Below are 18315 nucleotides of genomic sequence, written 5' to 3'. Positions count from 1 at the left end.
CGGGATTTCCTGCGCCCCCACCGGAGGAATTAGCATTCAAACCCACTTGTGGGGAAGCATACATTTTAAAAGAAGAGAAACGGGATGGCCTCTTTTCACAGGAACCACTCCTAGACTCTAAGGCTTTTAGGCCTTTGGAACTATATTAAGTATGAAAATGAATTCTTTCACCTCTAACATCTAATAGAGCTTCAGAGTGAGCAGGCATGTCATTTAATTGTAAATATTATTGGTGAAGAAACTTTGGCTTAAAAGTGTGTCACAGCCGGTAAGTGGGAAAACAGAGACTGGAACTCAATCAGAGGCCCCAAGCCTTTCTGCCACACCCAAAGCTCCCCTGAAGAATCTCACTCTGCGGGATCACAAATCCCTTGTGAGCCTTCGCTCCTTAAACCAGAGGCTCCTGCTCCTGGGTCAGTGTTAATTTGTCCTTCCCATAGTAAGCTACAGCCTGTAAAATGCTCATAATCTTTGATTTAGAAATACCACATCTGGAGCTCTCTCCTATGCATATAATTGGTTGTATAGAAGAAAGCTTTATGCAGAAGGCTTTTATATTGTGCAATTTATAAAAGGAAATGCTAAATGCTAAACAGTGCTAAAACACGTCAGTCACTTGAAATACTAAACACCTGTTTATTAAAAGTGATCAAAAAATGCACTCATTTTTATATATGGTGGGTTCTTGAACATATGAAACAATTATATAAAAACATGAAGCATGAAAACAAAGGCTGGGGGAGCTAGCAGCGGACGTCTCTGGATTATGGGTCATGTGTTCATTCATTTCTTCAGCAAGTATTTGTGGAACTTCTGTGTCAGGCGGTGTACTAGGCTCTGTAGATACAATGGTGACCAAGAGAGTGGACGTGGTCTGCCCTGGGTGAACTTAGTCTGGAGAGCAATGTGATTTTCTGGCAGGTGGGGTTGCACCAGAATCACCAGGAGAGCTTTCTAAAAATCCACTCCATGCTTCACTCTTGAAGACTGGCTCACTGAGTCTGGGATGGGGCTGGGGCATAATAATTTTTTTAAAGCCTCCCTTAGTGATTCTGAAACACAGCTAGGATGATAGATACTCTTCTAGAAGAGAGGTCTTGAGACTTTATGATTGTATATCCCTTCAGTAACAAAATAAATAAATAAAACTAGCATTCCCCCCAAATATATGAATATTTATTTATAAATCTATGCCTGTACTAGTCCACTAATAAATATATTATGTATATTGTAAAACATTGTCCAAAATTGAAATTTAAGAAGACTGAAATGAAATATACTGTATAAAAATTCTTATTATTTCTTCGCTGATCCCACTGGATCCCCTGTGGGCCCTGTGTGGCTCATTTGAACATTCCTCCTCTAGTCGAAAGGGTAATGAGGCTGTGGCTGGAAAACAAGAAAAGAAGCTATTTTAGGAAGTTACTGCTCATTTAATATGACAGCCTTAAAGGTGTTCAAAGGGCTAACGCAAACACTAATGGTTGAAGTAGAATTGGACATTAAAATAGACCTGTGACGTTACAATGGAATTAGGACAAAACATGTCCCTATTACCTCGGTGATTAATGTGCAATTGGAAACCATTCCACTGCAGGTCAACAGACATGAGGAAACTTTATGGGCTCTCTGGGCCCTAAAACCCATCTTAACTAAGCCATACAACCGAGAGGGAGGGAGGGGGAAGAGTGCAGATAAACAGGGGGCTCACCCAGGCCTGCGGGTCTGCAGTGGCTCCCTCGGGGCGGTGGGGTTCTGAGGGGCCTGGGGCTGGACTGTTGCCCTGAGGTGCCCAGAGGCCTCGGCCTGCGCAGCACCGTTTCCTCGCCCCCTGCTGAGGCCTCACTTGTGCCAGTTTCCGTACTGAAGAGGGCGGCAGATGGGCCCTGAGTCCCCCTTAGGGTCCTCTCAGGCCACTCGCTGGCCCAGGAGCGGCATGGGCATGGGCGGGGGGGGGGGGGGGGGGACTGGAAGGCCAGGGCAGACTCACGTCTGTCCCGTGCTATTTAGGGATGACTGGCCAGGACATTTTAAAGCGCTGGGAGGTAACGCAGCCACGTGTCCCTGCCATTGTGATTGTGTTTCCGTTTGTAAGCAGTAGGAGGGCTGTTCCAGCTCCTTCAAATCCACCGTCTCATTCACTTTCAGAGCGAGGATGTGACGTAAATGGATTCGTAGGACTGTTTTATAGATGAGGAAACAGGTGCCCGAACATGTGAACACTTGCCGAGCCTTCCTTAGCCAACTCCTGAAAGCAAATGGAGTTTATATTTCCTAGCTAAACGAGCCTTTCTCAGAGTTCTTGGACAATTTCTCAAGGATCTGCAACGTCTCCATGAGAATCTAAATTTCGGTTTTCATTGTGATGAGAACCTGCAACAGTTATTCTCAGCACACCCTGAATTGTCTGGACGCCTGATGATTGATTGATCCGTGGTGGATGTATCACCAGAATCCTTGTGCTTTTCCTTCCACCTGTGTTTATCTTGGTGTTCACGCCAAGTGAGATCCAGGTGACTCCGTGGTGTACTCTGTCGCTAAGCGGTTTTGCAGCAGGCTGAACTTGGAAATGTGGTGGGAGAACTGAGTCATCTCTGGACACACGAAATACAGGCATGTCAGGCTAAAAAGGAACTTGCCCCATAACCACATACACATTTCCAGTACATGTGCACTACGGTCTCAGTCCTTGAAAATATCAACTTTCAACCATTCCATTCACAATAGTTTTAGTAGTAAGTGTGCCTTGAAGGATGGTTCTGTCCTGGAGCGCAACAATAACTAGGTTAGCCCACTGAATGCAGACTAGTATCGGCAAATACAAGAGAGATATGGGCAGAGTTATCAAGTGACATCTGCTTTGCTCACTTACAGGGTGTTGTTTAAATGAAAAGTTTGCTTCTCCTGAGCTACAAACCAAGGCTGGATGTACCGACACTCCTGTTTCATATGCAAACAGATGCTCTCAGGAGATCTAATTTCAAATGTACAGAATAGACACAGACTAAATATATGACTAGACCTGAGCTAACATTTTTCTACCATTAATCTCAAATTGGCAATTTAGTTTCTGAAAGACAATACCATCCACTTATCCATTACATTAGACTAATATCGCAGATTCGAACTTTATTACCTCTATGGTATTTGGTTGTAATTTTGTTCTGCAATTATATAGTAATCTATAAACATATAGTTTATACATTGTTTTATGGTCATACATATTGAAAGAACATTATAACAAAAGTTAAAATGACAGTAACATGGAGAGAGGCCTGCAGTCATTTTCCGAGAATGTGAAGGGTTCATGAAGTGTTTGGGTTTGAGGAACCTGCCCCAGAGGCAGCTGCCCTCCCTCCTCCGGGCATTCTCAGGGCATCCGCTTTCCGCCCAGGACAGCTTGCCTCTGAGAGCTGCTTCTACGTTCCTTTCCCCCTCTTTCCTTTCAGCAATATGAGCCCCACTTGCACACTGAGCTCCCGTGCCCAGCAGGGGACCCTCCTGGGGTGTTATTCTAGTCCCACAGCCTTATTTTACACATGGAGAAGCTGGGGCCTAGAGTGTGGCCTTGCTGTGTTGACGTCTGGGGCCTTCCCTGTGCCAGCTTCTGACCGAAGGCCACCATCAGAGTGGAGAAAGGAGAGAGAGGGCTGGGACTCACATGCGGAGCCTGTTCCCAGAAATGCACCATTGATTCGAACGCTCAAATGGCTGGAAATATTAAAAGCTAATCCAAACCATCAGAATTGTTGGCTCCAATTCTAGCAAAGAAGGGTAAACAAAATCTTTCTAAACTGGAAAATGGCTCAGGATTATTTTTCTCTGCTTTTCCAGCTCATCAAAAATAAGCTTTCAACATCAGAATGTTTTAGTAACATTTTTCTAATAGGCTTCGTTGTTTTGTTAACCAAGCTTATCACGAGCGTGGCATCTTTATATCTGTATTGCTAACTGGTTTCTTTCAAACCAGGTTGACATTTTAGTTGTTTTTGAACAACCTTCCTCTTTATTTTCATGAAGTAGGTCACGTATTATCAGCCTCTTTGAAGATTGGCTGCCTTTCTAGGGACATTTTGATCACACTGACTTGTGTGCTTATAAAATATGCAGTGAGGACAGATGGACAGAAGGCTGGAGCGGCGAAGAAGGGAATAATTATCTGCCTAGTGCAAGGCGTGTACTTGGAATTTTCCATGTATGCCACAAGCTATAAAAGGTCACAAAAAAATGACGTGAGCTATTTAAGATAACACAGTTGTTTTGTGTCTGGCCTCAGCCTAGCAATAGTAATGCTCTCAGGTAGGAATGCTTGGGAGCATCTGAGTGGGGTGCTAGTACTTGTGGGGGCCCCACAGGCATTTCCCCAACTAATGTGCAGCTGAACCTACTCTTGCGGTTCTTACTATGATTGCAAAATGTGCCTCAGCAACCACCACCAGGGAACTTTGAAAAAATGAGGTTTGTTACCCACAAATAAGTCCTAGAGGGTACATGGCACACCTGGGGCCACAAATTGAGGTCAGAAGGAGAGAAAACGGGGGGGGGGGCGTACCTGGAAGTCTCTGGGGACCTAAGGTTCTACCTTTATTGAGGTTGAGATTGGGATGCCTAGGGTTTCATGGGCTCACTACTGGTGAATTTGAAAGCTCAGACTAAAATATAACCTAGGTTCTAGTAGTATTATCTGATCCCCCATTTAAAATCCACTCTACTTGTATCTTGCTTCAAGCAAGCCATTACGTATTTCATCAAATCTCAGGTGCTCCTGAGGTTGAGGGTGTTTTGATCCTAACTAGGTGTCCCTGAGAGATTTCCCATCACTTCATCAGGACTGTCCCCTGGCGGCCAGCCGTTGCATGGCCTATCAGCTGCAGCCTGCTTCCAGAGACGCATGCTGATTTTAGAGAAATTAAAATGGGAAAGTAAAGAGCGTGCTTCAGAACTGCTGGAAAAGGGTATAATTGCATAAAAGAAAAATTAGGGAGTAATCCTTCATTTGGCATAAATTTCCCATAGTAGGCCCTTAGTGACTCTGGTTCTTTAAAATATAACTTGGTCTGCTACGTCCTAGCTGACCCGGCACGCCGATGGCACATGACTGCTACAGAGGGGCAAGTGGCCTTCGCCCCTGGGAAACCGCTCCTGTGTCAGGACGTAATTTAGCCCTCATAGTCTCTTTTTCTCTTTCTCTTTCCTGTTGCAAAATGTAGATAACAGAAAATTATTTACAGTTGGCATCTTCTCGTTTGAATAAAAAAATTAATAGCAGACCCCATACAATAGGATCAGTGGTTTTGTTCCTCCCCCTTTCAGCCTGGAGAAGGCCCAGCCCTAGTCCTCTGTTTGGTCCTGTTTTAAGCATGTTCGGAGCACAAGCGGGAGGGGAGGGCTGACTCCCTGTTCACTGGCTGAGCAGTCTTATGCCTCCTTGGGTACTGGTTTCCTCGGTTGCCAAATGGATATGTTCCCCAGTCCTTCCAACTCCAAGGGACTCCTGGGTGAACCAAGCGAGGTAACTATTTTGGTAACTATTAAAGCTTTATAACAAAGTATGATAAAAATACTTGGAGAGTGTTTTGGCAAGTGCTGCAGTAGAAGCAAATATTTTCAGTTTATTTTTTGACTTTTAAAATAATTTGGAACCAAATCAGAGGATTGGATCTAAGCCTGTGTAGTGCAAAGAATTTAGCCTATGGTTAGGGTTTTAAAATGATGACAAATTGTTATCGTATGGGACTGCCAGTAAGCCTCTGGTGATGATGTTAAAGTCCTGCTCAGTGAGTGGACATGAGTTTGGTGCACAGGTTGCTGGGAAGTCAACCCCAATAGCAGCCTCAACCCTCTCCCAGGTGCACGTTTACCTGGCAGGTGGGTGGGGACTTTCTGAGCTGGAGCATGAACCCCTCTCAGACCTTTAGGCAGCCAAACCCTTAGAACCCTGATTGCCTCCAAAATGAGCCCTCTTGAGGCTGAGGGGGAGCCTGTGCCTTGGGGACTCTGTGGGGCGTGGGTGGACCTGGTCCACCCAAAGCCGGCGGAGGCAGAGGCTTTCTTGAACTCCTCTATGGGTCTGTCACCTGGGAACCCCTCTCCTTTTCCTCTCAATGGAAATGATGTGGAATAATCTCTGGCAGGGGTTATAAGTGTGTGTGACCCTGGCACCTGGAGATGCAGACAATCTGACCCTTGAGGTCCTGTGGGTTGTGGAAAATCTCTTCAGGTCACCATCATGGGAAGTCATCTTCAGCAGGACTGAAGATTACTGCTGGCATTTATTACTGCTGGGGTGAACTGTTTAGCCTATTTACAACGTATTGGGCAAGACTTTTAAACAGTTCAACTATATATTTATTTTAACTGGAGACTATGTTTGTGTATATCAATTTTATTAAAATGTTTTTATAATGAAACCATTATATATACACGTATGTATATATGTTACATGTATATATCAATGTGAGTGTATTGACATTTATGGAAAGTTGATTATGGAAAATGATTGTCAGTGAATGTAACTGAGCAATTCTTGTGCACAATCTTTGGTCCCTGGAAACTCTGAAGGTCTAAGGATGACATTGGCAGTTTACCCTCGCCAGCTCAGTCCCTTGGAACTTACCTGCGTCTGCCCTCCAGTTAAAGCTTCCCAGGAGCCAGAGTCTGGGAAACCCTATTGGTACTTCAGGTGCCTTGAAGCCACCAGCTGACACACAGGGAAGGTATTATTGGGTGGCTCCTGGGACATGATTCCTATTTAGCAGATCCTTTCTATTTAAAACATTTTTCATTTTAATTTTTTAAAAAAAAGTAGAAATGTCACCTTTTTTATGATCCAGATCTGAAGGCATTTTCTTCCCACCGGAAAGAGAAGAGACTTCTATCACCTACACTGATGCATAGGGATATTTATTTTGAGACACAGGACATGCTGGAGTGAAGTGAGATTTCTCGGAGGGAGGGCTGAGCTGAGCCCTCTCACTTGTCTTTCTTCGGTGCTCAGTGAATGCTCGTGGAAGAACAGCATGGAAAGAATTGTCAAATCAGAAATGATGTTCAGCCTTCCCTAGGTTAAGTTTGTATGGGTAAAATATTAATATAAATATTTCAGATACTGTACATTTGGTGGAAAGGCCTTGGAGATTTGTTAATGCCCTTACTATTTGTAGTATGTCCGTATCCTCAAGGAAAATATTGAACAACTTTTAAATGAAATAATTATGTAGAATATCATAAGAATTTTCCTCTTTATTTTGATATTGTTGGTATAAGAAGCTAATCAGTCTCACGATCATTTGTTTTTATTGGATGCTTTTCTGAAGGTTCTGCTCTAACCTCCCTCTAAATGTCAGAGCCTCACAGAAAGCCTCGTAGGAAGGTACCAAGAGTACTCGGTACTCTTAACTACTGATACCATCAAGCGTAGACTCTTGAGTACACACTTCATAGCTGGCAGCATTTTAACACCTTTCAGGCTATGCAAGTAGACTGAGTCAGAATTTCTGGATTCTAAGATTCCAAAGCTTCTTCTCAATCCAGACATACTTCATGAAAGCCCATTGCTTGACCCAAGATCCTGGGAAATAATAATTACATAGGACTATAGGAGCTGATGAGGGATATTTTAATTGTGGTTATTTGTGTGGAATACTGTGGTATTATATTTGATATTTTATATATTGACATTGTAGGTGAGATCTGGTGGAAAGACTTTCTTGGGCTTAGTACCCCAGCCTTAGAATAGGGGGGCAAGTAATCGAGGCTGTTAAAAGTCTCAGATTCCTTATGAAAGTCTCTGAAAAGGAGGTAAGTTTTTTGGCCTAACTAGTTGCTCAGTAAGCTAAGGCTCTAGTTTTATAGAGAAAACGTGAGGCCTATGTGATTAAATTGCTGCATGTGTGTAAATAATCAGGGCGAACCTGACAAGATCAGCCTTTTTGTGATCAAGAGAAAAATATTCTAAATATCCTTCTAGAAATGACAATCAATAAATCTTTGCTTTGATTCAGTTTCTTTTAACTGTATTGTTTGACCTAATGGAGTACCCTGGCTGGACAGAAGGGTTAAACTAAAAACCTAAAGGAATCCCTTAATAACCTTATATAATTAAAAAACCACTAGCATGCAAACTAACAGAAAATGTACTTTATTTATAACATTTTGTAAACAGTCACACTGTGCACTTTTAATTCAATAATAACAATTTTTTTCTATGGATTTATAGCAAACCCTATATAAAGTCAATGAGTTAATACAAGAGTAAAGATGAACAGGGTAGAATAATTTCTGAAAATGTTAAATTACAGCACTCGATACAAAGACAGATAACTATCTGTACCATAAAAATTTACATGCCACTAAACATTAATTTATAATTTTAAATATGTCATAAAACACATTTTTTAAAAAGCATCAACATTAATTTTATTATAAACCAGTGAATTACTCAGAGGAATATTTATTAAAACTTAGTAAAAATCAGTAAATAGTGCAACTGAGGTAAAAACTTATAAGTAAACGAAACTATCATTTATAAGGGCCAAGCAGGAAAGGAAGGGCAGATATGTTCGGCGACTGTCTACTCCTTGACATTCTGAAGCAGCTTCAGTAGATGTGACTCAATAACCTGCTGAACTAGAACAGACAGGTGATCAAGGCCATAGCATGGTTATTTAAAAGAATTATCAAATTCAACTTAGCATCCCCAACTTTTTCCTAAAATAAAGTTGTTTCTAAGTAGGACATACTCATATTCTGTGGGAAATAAGATGCTTAAATACACTTAAAATTTAGCCTCTGACTTAGTAATTGCCCAAGTTACCGAATTTTCCGTTCTTGGTTTCTAAATTTTGAAACTGAAGGAGAGTCCAGAGTATAAGGTTATTCTAAGGAACAGAAAAGGGCAACTGTAAGAGCATATTATAATTTGCTATGAAAATGTTAAACACATCTTGTAAATAAGTGTGTACTTATCTTCCAGCAACTAATTATTTGGGTTGGTAAAAAGTGATAGCAACAAACTCATTTCCAGACTTTGTAGGAATTTGTTGATTTTATCCACAGTTAAAAGTGTATGTCAGGAGTTAGATAACATGCAATGTTCTACCACTGCAGCGATGAAAATGGTTTGGATCACTGCTTTATATTACTTACAGAGCTTTACTAAAATGAAACCTGAGCATTCTGAAATACTTACCACTTCTATAGCCCAGGGCTACAGCCAAATCCATGGAATTATATCCAGAGTCGGTTTCAATTGTTGGGTCAGCTCCATTTTCTACACCAAAATAGAAAATCGACATGAATAAGTGAAAATGTGGATATGTTTGTCTTTTACTGACTCATGTGCAAACAGCAAGACAGATTTTCAGCAAATCTGAAGAGTATCTTCAGGATGGTCTGACAAAGTACAGAATACACGGAGTTCACAGAATTCACTTTGATGGGTCAAAGGGAAGACACTTCAAATAAATGAGCATCCTCTACAGCAGCTGAAACTCACAAACAACTAGCGACAAAGCTTATGCATAAAGATTCTGTGGGCAGAGAAAACAACCATGGGTTCACACGTGATCTCCAAAAGGAAAGCCACAAGGACAAACGCTCCAATCGCAGGCATGCTGTGTGATGGAGCCTCTTTTCACATGGGCCACGCTATGGCAGCAGGTGTGCCACGGCGGACGGCAGCAGGACTAACGCCTTTAACAATAAATGATTCTGCTGAATAATACCAGGGGAGGCCAGCTTGTAAAATAAAGTCAGCCCTGCCAAGGTTGTGGGTTCCATCTTGGGTCAGGGCACATACAGGAAGCAACCAATGAATGCATCAGTAAGTGGAACAACAAATCAATGTTTCTCCCCCCACCCCTCTTTCCTCTCTCTCTCTCTCTAAAAATCAATAAAAAAAGTAAAATAAAGTCCTCATGGCATTTCTCAATATTTTCATTTGTACCTGCTTACCTAAGAGCATTTTTACACATTTCACATGATTTCCATGTACAGCATAAAGCAAAGGTGTGCCACCATTCTAGAAAAGGAAAAGGTGATTCAGTTTCTCAAGGAGAGCAAGATTTGAAGAATTTAATGCTGCTGTGAGAAGTTTTACTAAGAATTGGGCATGTAAAAGTAGTTTAAGGTAACTTTAATATTTCGTGCAGAATACTTAAATCAGAATTAGTAACTGAGTTTATGTCATTAACTTTTCTTCCAGGTGTTTAACTAAGTTAATTAATTATTCTTCCAAGTGTTTAATAAACTTTATTATGTCTCCCTAAACCAAATAAATCCTAGAATTTGTAACAGTAATTTAAAGATCAGTGTCATAGACTTACCCAATCATACTCATTTATATCAACTCCACAATCAAGCAGCATTTTGACAATATCTGTGTAGCCTTTACTGCAGGCCAGAGACAGTGCACTTTCCCGACCTTTTCCTAAAAGCTGGGGATCGGCACCCTGGGGTGGGAAGTGGAGATACAAGACTTTTCAATTCATTTAAATAACAATATTGTTATTTCTGTCAATAATAATTACAGTTCAACACTTAGGCCAGGTGTTCTGGGGTTAATAAAGAAATAATGCAAACTTCTCTTCATGGATGCTCTTGTCACCAAGGCTGTCTGGATGCCTCTGTCTCAGTCCTAACTATCTCTTCACTCTGGAGTCCATTACATCTCTGCTCTGAAGCTTCTCCTACAAGGCTGACGGTACTTTGTTCCCATTGCACTTAGAGGGGGCTGGGCTTTAAATGGTTTCTCACTGTTTCGTGTATGACTAGTCTTGCCTGTCCAACTAGATCCAAGTTCCAAGAATGTGATAAGCATTTAAAATTTTTGGATCCTCTACCGTTACACCTAGGTGGCTGGAGACACCAGAACTTTACTAAAGACTTAACTGAATTGAAGCAGCTGTACGTATACATTTTCTGAGGCATTCTCCTTACATTCTGAAGTAGAAACTCTACCACAGCTATTTGCCCGTGTGCTGCAGCCCACATCAGAGGAGTAAATCCTTCTTCATCCGTGTGATTGATAACATTTTCTATTTAAAAGAAAAGCAATTTTTGTGATCTAATTTAACAACCACATATTAACATCACTATGAAAATACTGGCATTCTAAAAAGTTGATAATATTACTCAATGAGGATCACTTTGTGCTGACTTTTGCTCACTGAAGTCCTGTTACGTGTTGTTGCAATTTGCAGTCTGGCTATATTAAAATGTGCCTCAATGTATACAACTGAGTTCAAATAGCATGTTATTTAAAGTATAAACTACCAGAAACAATATAATGCTAGCCAGGTACAAGGTAATCCACAGAACACTGGACTCGGAATCAGGAGACCAGAGTTTGAATCCTGCCTCATCACTTTCTAAAGGTGTGATTCTCGGCATGTCACTTGATTTCTCCAATACACAGAATAATACCTTGCTTATCCTGATGTGTAGTTGGGAAGACCACAATAAAAATGAGCTTATAGAAAGCCCCTAGCATTACATAAATATATACTATTATAAAAACTGCAAAATCTTATTAAAGCTATGTTCTAGTCTATAACTAATATTGCTGCCTTTGAATTTCATTTATTCTTGAATTGAAGCAGCTGTACATATACATTTTCTGAGGCATTCTCCTTACATTCTGAAGTAGAAACTCTACCACAGCTATTAGTCCGTGTGCTGTAGCCCACATCAGAGGAGTATTGCTGGTTTGCTAATATAATGTGAGTGAAGACTGAATATTTTGAGAGAATTCTGCCTTGAACCCCATTTTGTTCCCCAGATTCAGTCTACTAGTTATAAAGCCAACAGTTTTCCCTCTAAATTTACTTCGTAGCTTGAGAATGAAACCTTCAAACATTGATAAACAAACAGAAATATAATGATGAAGTAAGTCTTTCTTATAAAAGAATGATTGAAAAAATAAACATTTTATCATGCACACTATATTCAATCAATAAAGTTGGGACAACTAACTTTTTGAAAAATGAAAATAATGGATCATTATCTTATCACACCAAAACATATTTCATATCTGTCAAAGACTGAAATGTAAAAAGGAAACCACAGAAGTTCTAGAATAAGGCATGAATGAATTTATTTATAATATTAGAGTACAAAATCCTTTCTAAGCAGGACATAAAACTCAGAAGTCACAAGAAAAAAAAGTAAATTTACTGCTTAAAAATATTAAGCATTTGTTTGAAAAACAACATAAAGTCAAAGGAAAAATGAAAAACTAGAAAAAAATATGAAACATAAACAATAAAAAGCAAATTTCTTTAATTTTGATAAGGGTTCATAGAAATAAACACAAAAGGATTCAAATATATCATAATTTAAAAATGTAAACAAAACCATACGAGAAACTATTTTTAGATTAGTCTGATAATATCCTGTGTCAGTGAGGGTACAGGGAAATAGAAACTCTAACTCTAATGTGAAGACAGGACAAACATCTGGCAATAAATCCAAAAATAAAAATTCATATACTTTTTAACCCAGCAAATATTCTTGAAGAAATTTACCCCGTGCATATACTTAGAAAGAATGCCAACAATATTGTTATGTAATAGGAACAAACAGAATCAACCATTACCAGGGGGACTAGTTAAAAAATAAAAAACAAAGTATATGTATATTCAATACAAAGCAAAACCTCGGACCTATTAAAAAGAATAAAGTGGATCCTTATGTGTTTACATGGAAAGATTTCCAAAATATTAAGTGAAAAAAAGGTAAAGTGCAGTATTTTTCCTCTAGTGTAAATAAGAAAAAGCACATACATATTCTCACATTCAACCGCAAATATAAACAGAAGTGTTTTTTAGAAGGGTTTTCTGAAAATATAAGAAAATTACATTTGCTTTTGGAGAAAAGGCTAGGCTGGTAAGGGAAGCTCTAACTTTATACTTTAGAGTACTTTCAAAGGAAAACTATTATCTGCCAGGTGAGATTATACACCATCTTTCTTCTGTCTTTATACTTTCCTGTATAAAAAGAAAAAATAACAAATCGAACAAATCCTATTAAATTTGTTTTAAGTACATTTAAAAAAGTAAGCTATTACCTTGTTCAATACGAGTAGCCAGGTAGAGCATCTCTCCCTGAGCAGCTAACTGGTGAACAGATAAAGCTGAAACAATATCATAAAAAGCTTCATATATATACGTAGGGCACACTGTCATCATCTCTTTGTTCTTGTGTGTGCAGCAAAATTGTCTTTTCCAAAACAAAAACTCACTTTATTGTTTAAAAAAATCTAACTAAAATATACCCTAACATTGCACATAGTCATTCTGTATCTGAGAATTGACTCTTATACGATCAAGGTTATTCTGACATCTGCAAAGTGTATTTATCAATGAATATGCAAATTGTTATGATCAATTATTAACCGTGCAAATTGTTACTAATCTTATCAATCAAAGAAAAGCTTTGGTACTTAATTTTTAAAATGCCATCTCTTTTGCAAACTTGTAAGGAAGTTGGGTCTAACAAACAAAGACACATCTTTTGTCTTTTCACTGATTAAAGCCACTGAAGTGCCAAATACTATATCAAGATTCCATGGGTTTTCTTGACTTTAGGAGGAGTGAGGTAGTAAATGGACAACTGACCCTGAGAGTAAATTCTTGAGTGCAGACCTAGTTGTGGTTAATCTGGTATGTGTCCTTAGATAACTGATTAAACAGTTTTGTCTGTAACCTGAGGTATGTGAACCACATCATCTCTAGGTGTTTTGAGCTCAAAAATTCTATGGTTGGAATACTTTAAGACAATCTCTTTATTTCAAACAAAGCCAAATAGATATCCTTCTAGGAGAGTTAATATTAAAAATGAGTATCACTCAATCCTTGACTGCAGTGGACCAATGATCTCAGTGATTTAGTTTATAAGCAAAATGTGAAGCCTTGAACTCCAAGACACAAAAACACTCATAATGTCTTACTTTTGCACAAGGTTCAGAATAACTCATTGTTTTTATAGTAAACTATAAAGGTTTTAAGAGTATTTAAATCTGTATTTGTTTTAAATGGAGAAACAAAATATGAACTATTTGAATATGCAGTAATATATAAAAAAGTTTTAAATTACTAAAACGGTGAGCACATCACTTCAGCTTTCCAAAATGGAATATGCATTTAAGGAAAATAATGTTTCAAAGCCAAATTCTTGAAACCATTATATTAGTAACAAGAATAGTTTAATATATCAGTGGGAAATACTTACAATTTGCTAACAGAGGTGTGGTTGAGACCTCATTTCCTCTGTGCTTGTTGGTTAAGGTAGTTGACTGTTTTATGGGTGAGAAGTGCTTTGTTGTAGAGGGAGTATAGACGTGTCTTACTTGGATTCCCGGAGAAGGAGATGTATGGATATTGCATTCAGCTAAGTAAAATAAATTTAAACACATAAAAACAATATTTTAATGACAAAGCACTTCAAAGTTCTTGTCAATGTTTACATTAAAAAAGAAATACATGAGGTATATCTTCAACTGTTTATCAAATGATATTAAATTATTTTTTGCCATAAAAAGTCTGTACTACTATAGTGAATGTTCCAGAAAAAATCTGTATTAATGTTGAGCAACTTTATTCTGGAATTAGTGTTTTTATTCAATAGATTGTTATAAAAGTAAATCTACAATATGATGACGGATTTCACTGAATTAAAGCATAGGAAGCTAATGCTAATCAAATATTCATGGAATAGGAAATATTACGCTAATTCATTTGTAAAAGGCACCAATATTTTTCTCCTATGACTTAAAAAGGAACAATAAGGAACTTTATTAGAGAATTTCTAAATAAAGATGTTAAGCAAGAAATTTAAAAAGAATCAACATGCACTTATGGACATTATATAACATGAAGTCATTTAATTTTGGTTTCTGTGAGATTCTAGAAAATTGTATTAAAAAATGACTTCCAAAATTTCTTCCAAACTCAAAATCTCACGATTAGAAAGGACAAACACACACACCAAATGAACAAAAACAAAACAAATGCTGATATTTATACCATAACTTTCAACCTTTAAATAGGACAGATGCCACCTCCAGGTCCGAGTTAACCTGATCTTGAATATTTTTACTATCCTCTTCATTTAAGGACTTCACAAATCGAGAACAGACGTTCATATCAAATCGATTAGGCAATATGAATTTCATTCCCATGGCAACACCCTGAGCTGATCCTTCTTCTGCATTTGAGTCCAGCTGATGTTCTATTTTAATGTCTGGCATGCCAGCTAGACTATAACTGCTGGGACACTCCTCCACTATCAGCTGGGCTCCAAGATCCAGATTTGCTGATGTAGCCATAATTTCAACTGTAGTTTCAATAATTAAAACATTTCTTCATAATTTCAACTGTAGTTTCAATAATTAAAACATTTCTTCATAATTTCAACTGTAGTTTCAATAATTAAAACATTTCTTCATAATTTCCTCTTGGTTTTTTAAGAGTGGTATCCAGTGTATTCTTGAAATTTGGATATTAAAAAAATCTGAAAGAAAAAAATTAAAAGTGTTATATCAACTTAGGTAAAAGTACACAAAACAATCATTTTCAATCAAGTATGCAAACAGTGCTTTTATAAGCACCTTATTAATAAAAGTATACAATGTTTATAGGTAGAGAACCCTGGATATAAATGAAGGCTTCGCAGTTTATTAGCTGTGTGAACCTGCACAAGATACTCAACTTCTCTAAGCCTCAGCCTCACTTGTAAAATGGGAATACCACTATTAACCTCACAGGATCCTGGTAGACCAAATGAAGTACTGTAACATTTTCACTTCCATCACTAGGTTCCAACAAATTTTAGTTTACTCTTTTCTCCCCTTTCCTATTCCTAAATATTCCCAAATGGATAAAAGATCAGGCTAACAATAAAAAATAAACTTTCATGTGAAAGCTTTAATCTCTCACCTTAGGTTCATTTTTTAGCATGTTATGTTTATAAGTGGCTCTCAGTTTGAATTTAAGACAGAAATCATGTTGTACCCAAGTCTATTGACATCCAGAACACCTGTGATTCCTGGATAGTGAAAGACTTTACAAAGCTTTGGCTATGATGAACTGAAGATATATTTCTTTATCAGTTTTTGTTCAGATCACGTGTTACCAATTTAATACAGGTTTTTATGAAAATAAAGTGTGAAGATTATAGATTGGCTTCCTTTGCTTTAGTATTTCTAAGACATTAGGATCAAAGTAGAATTTCTGGATCTCAATCTTTGTAATAAGTATTAAGAATTATTATTTTTTCAAATATAGGTTGTCAAGACATGAATTCAAAAAATGCTAATTCTCAGAGCATAGATTATAAGCACACCTGTTAGTGAATCATTCACTATCCTAAAATTAGTTTTCAGTAATCACTGAAACTTCCCTATGGGCCTTAAAATAATTTTAAGAGAAATTTCTCTATTGTCCCCAAAATTGGCTCTGGGGAAAAAAAAAACAAACCCCAAGATACAGAATTGTCCCAGATTATAATCAAGGTACATGAAGACAATAACATCCAGTGATTTATTTCATGTTAGAGTTTACTGCCTCTTAGAAATTTTGAGAGGGTGCAGGGTGTTTCAAATTGAAGAATGCTTTAAGATCACAGTGAAGCAGAGGTTGGCAACCCCCACACATTTACTGATAAACATTCTCCAAGACTGATCCTTGTAACAATCTGTTGAGTAGTCAGGGCAGGTAATCCTTATGTCCACCATAAGGAAGAGAAAATGGGAGCTCATGAATTATGAGGGACCTTTCCAGCTCTCCCGACTCCATCACCCTGTCCACCAAAATAAGCAGCAGCACTGAACTAATCCAAAACTTCCAAGGGAGAAAGAGTTGAAGAAATAACCAATTGTAATAATAATTAAAAAAAGAAAGTAACAGATAACAAAATCAATATGCTTTAGCAGGACATAAAGAAACCAGAGCAGAAAATAAGGTATGAATGGTATTTCTCCAGGGAAGAGCCAACCTTACAGACTCCTACCCTGAGCTCTCTCAGCACCCCGCATATATCTTTATTTTAGCATTTATCTTCTCTTGAAAATGTCCATTTCAACTCCCCCCAAACGGAAAACTCCTCTAGGATGGGGAATACTCTTACTAATCTTTGCACGCAAAACAGTGCTCCGTCCTATCAGGTGCTCCGAAAATGTTTCCTGACCTAAACTTTAACAGGTGTCCTATTTTTCTCTCCTGCAATAACCCTGCATGATCAAAAAGCATCTGCTGATTACATCTGGCGTCCCATTCCCAACATGACTACTAACGAGCTGTGCAACCCTGGGCAGGCAAGTCACGTGGAGTCTTGGGGCTCACTTTATTCGCCTATAAAATAAAGACGGTTGAAACACACATCTCTAGCAGTCTTTCCAGCCCTAAACACCTTCCACGTACTAAACCAGGGATTACAGACGGAACGACGGGCCTGGGAGGGAGGAGTGCAAATGTACTGCGGGGGAGGAAGGCGCGGAAACGGAACGCTCCTCTTGGCACTACATTCGAGAGGAGAAGCCGAGTTGACTGGTTAAGCCAAAAACCTGAATTACAGGAGGGGAAACAGATGATCGGGAAGAGGAGGCGGTGAGATCTCAGAGCCCAGGGACAGGGGGACAGCCTAACGAGACAGAGCGGGCACCTGTGCTAGTCCCCAATGGACGCCACCAACAGGCGCGCCCGGCTCTTCCTAATCCTGGAACTGCCCTACAAGGAAAGGAAAGTGCTACGAAAATGAACGGTGCCTCACAGGCGACAGGTGTCCCGCCGTCCCAGGACAGGAGCCCGCCGGAGGGGAGCCCCGCGCGGAGAGCAGCTCGCTGCGTCGCCAGCGCGGCCGGAAAGCCCCGCGCGGCTCGGGTACGGCGGCGGGGACCTCGGCTCACCCGCGGCGGGCGGGTCCCGGGGAAGGGGGCCCGAGGCCCACCGGGTGGGAGCGCAGGGCCTCGCGACCAGCGCCGACAGCCAGCAGCGAGATGGGCCTTTCCATCTGCGGCCACAGATTGACTACAGGCCCTCAAGCCCGGCTTGTTTTGACCACGACGTCACTTCCGCTTTCTTCTTTCGGTTTCTGGACCCAAAACGGGCCGCCTCCCAGCAGCCGAGAGGCTTTCCAGGTCCTTTCCCGCAGCGGCGCTGCGCCGCGCAGAGCGCGCGAGGCCGGCGGAGACCCGGTCACTTCAGGAGGCTACTCGGCTGCGGCTGGGCTCTGCCAGGCCCGGGTCTGGCCCTCGGGCCCCGCCTCCTCCTCCCCATCGCCCCGCCCACCTGACGGGCCCCGAGACGGACGTAAGCAGGA

At 39.8% G+C, this 18315-nt stretch overlaps 1 protein-coding gene across 6 annotated transcripts; it reads right to left on the bottom strand.

The window, feature by feature from the left end:
• Positions 1–8118: 8118 nt before the first annotated feature.
• On the bottom strand, positions 8119–18286 carry ANKRA2 (ankyrin repeat family A member 2). Of its 6 annotated transcripts, none has more exons than XM_081133466.1 (9): positions 17767–18286; positions 15024–15510; positions 14230–14388; positions 13067–13132; positions 10939–11036; positions 10326–10451; positions 9955–10021; positions 9191–9271; positions 8119–8628 (listed from the first exon to the last, which is right to left on the bottom strand). In XM_081133466.1, exons 2-9 carry the CDS (start codon positions 15106–15108, stop codon positions 8573–8575), a joined length of 738 nt encoding a protein of 245 aa, XP_080989592.1. In that variant the 5' UTR covers positions 15109–15510; positions 17767–18286; the 3' UTR covers positions 8119–8572. The 6 variants fall into 6 exon arrangements, with proteins under 6 accessions (XP_080989592.1, XP_080989588.1, XP_080989589.1 ...); XM_081133462.1 differs by having other exon boundaries at positions 15037–15510; XM_081133463.1 differs by having other exon boundaries at positions 15037–15510; positions 17903–18278.
• Between the last annotated feature and the right edge of the window lie 29 nt (positions 18287–18315).

The sequence above is a fragment of the Miniopterus schreibersii genome, assembly GCF_964146895.1.
Source record: "Miniopterus schreibersii genome assembly, chromosome: 3".
Lineage (NCBI taxonomy): Eukaryota > Metazoa > Chordata > Mammalia > Chiroptera > Miniopteridae > Miniopterus > Miniopterus schreibersii.
Note: the sequence above shows the minus strand (reverse complement) of the source record. Positions and strands in the feature narration are given on the sequence as shown.

Coding starts and splice junctions, on each gene's coding strand:
- ANKRA2 (XM_081133462.1), bottom strand. CDS start 15,325: ATGGCTACATCAGCAAATCTGGATCTTGGAGCCCAGCTGATAGTGGAG. Junction 11,037..13,066: donor GGCTACTCGTATTGAACAAG/GTAATAGCTTAC, acceptor TCTTTTAAATAG/AAAATGTTATCAATCACACG. Junction 10,452..10,938: donor TAGAGTTTCTACTTCAGAAT/GTAAGGAGAATG, acceptor TTCCCACCCCAG/GGTGCCGATCCCCAGCTTTT.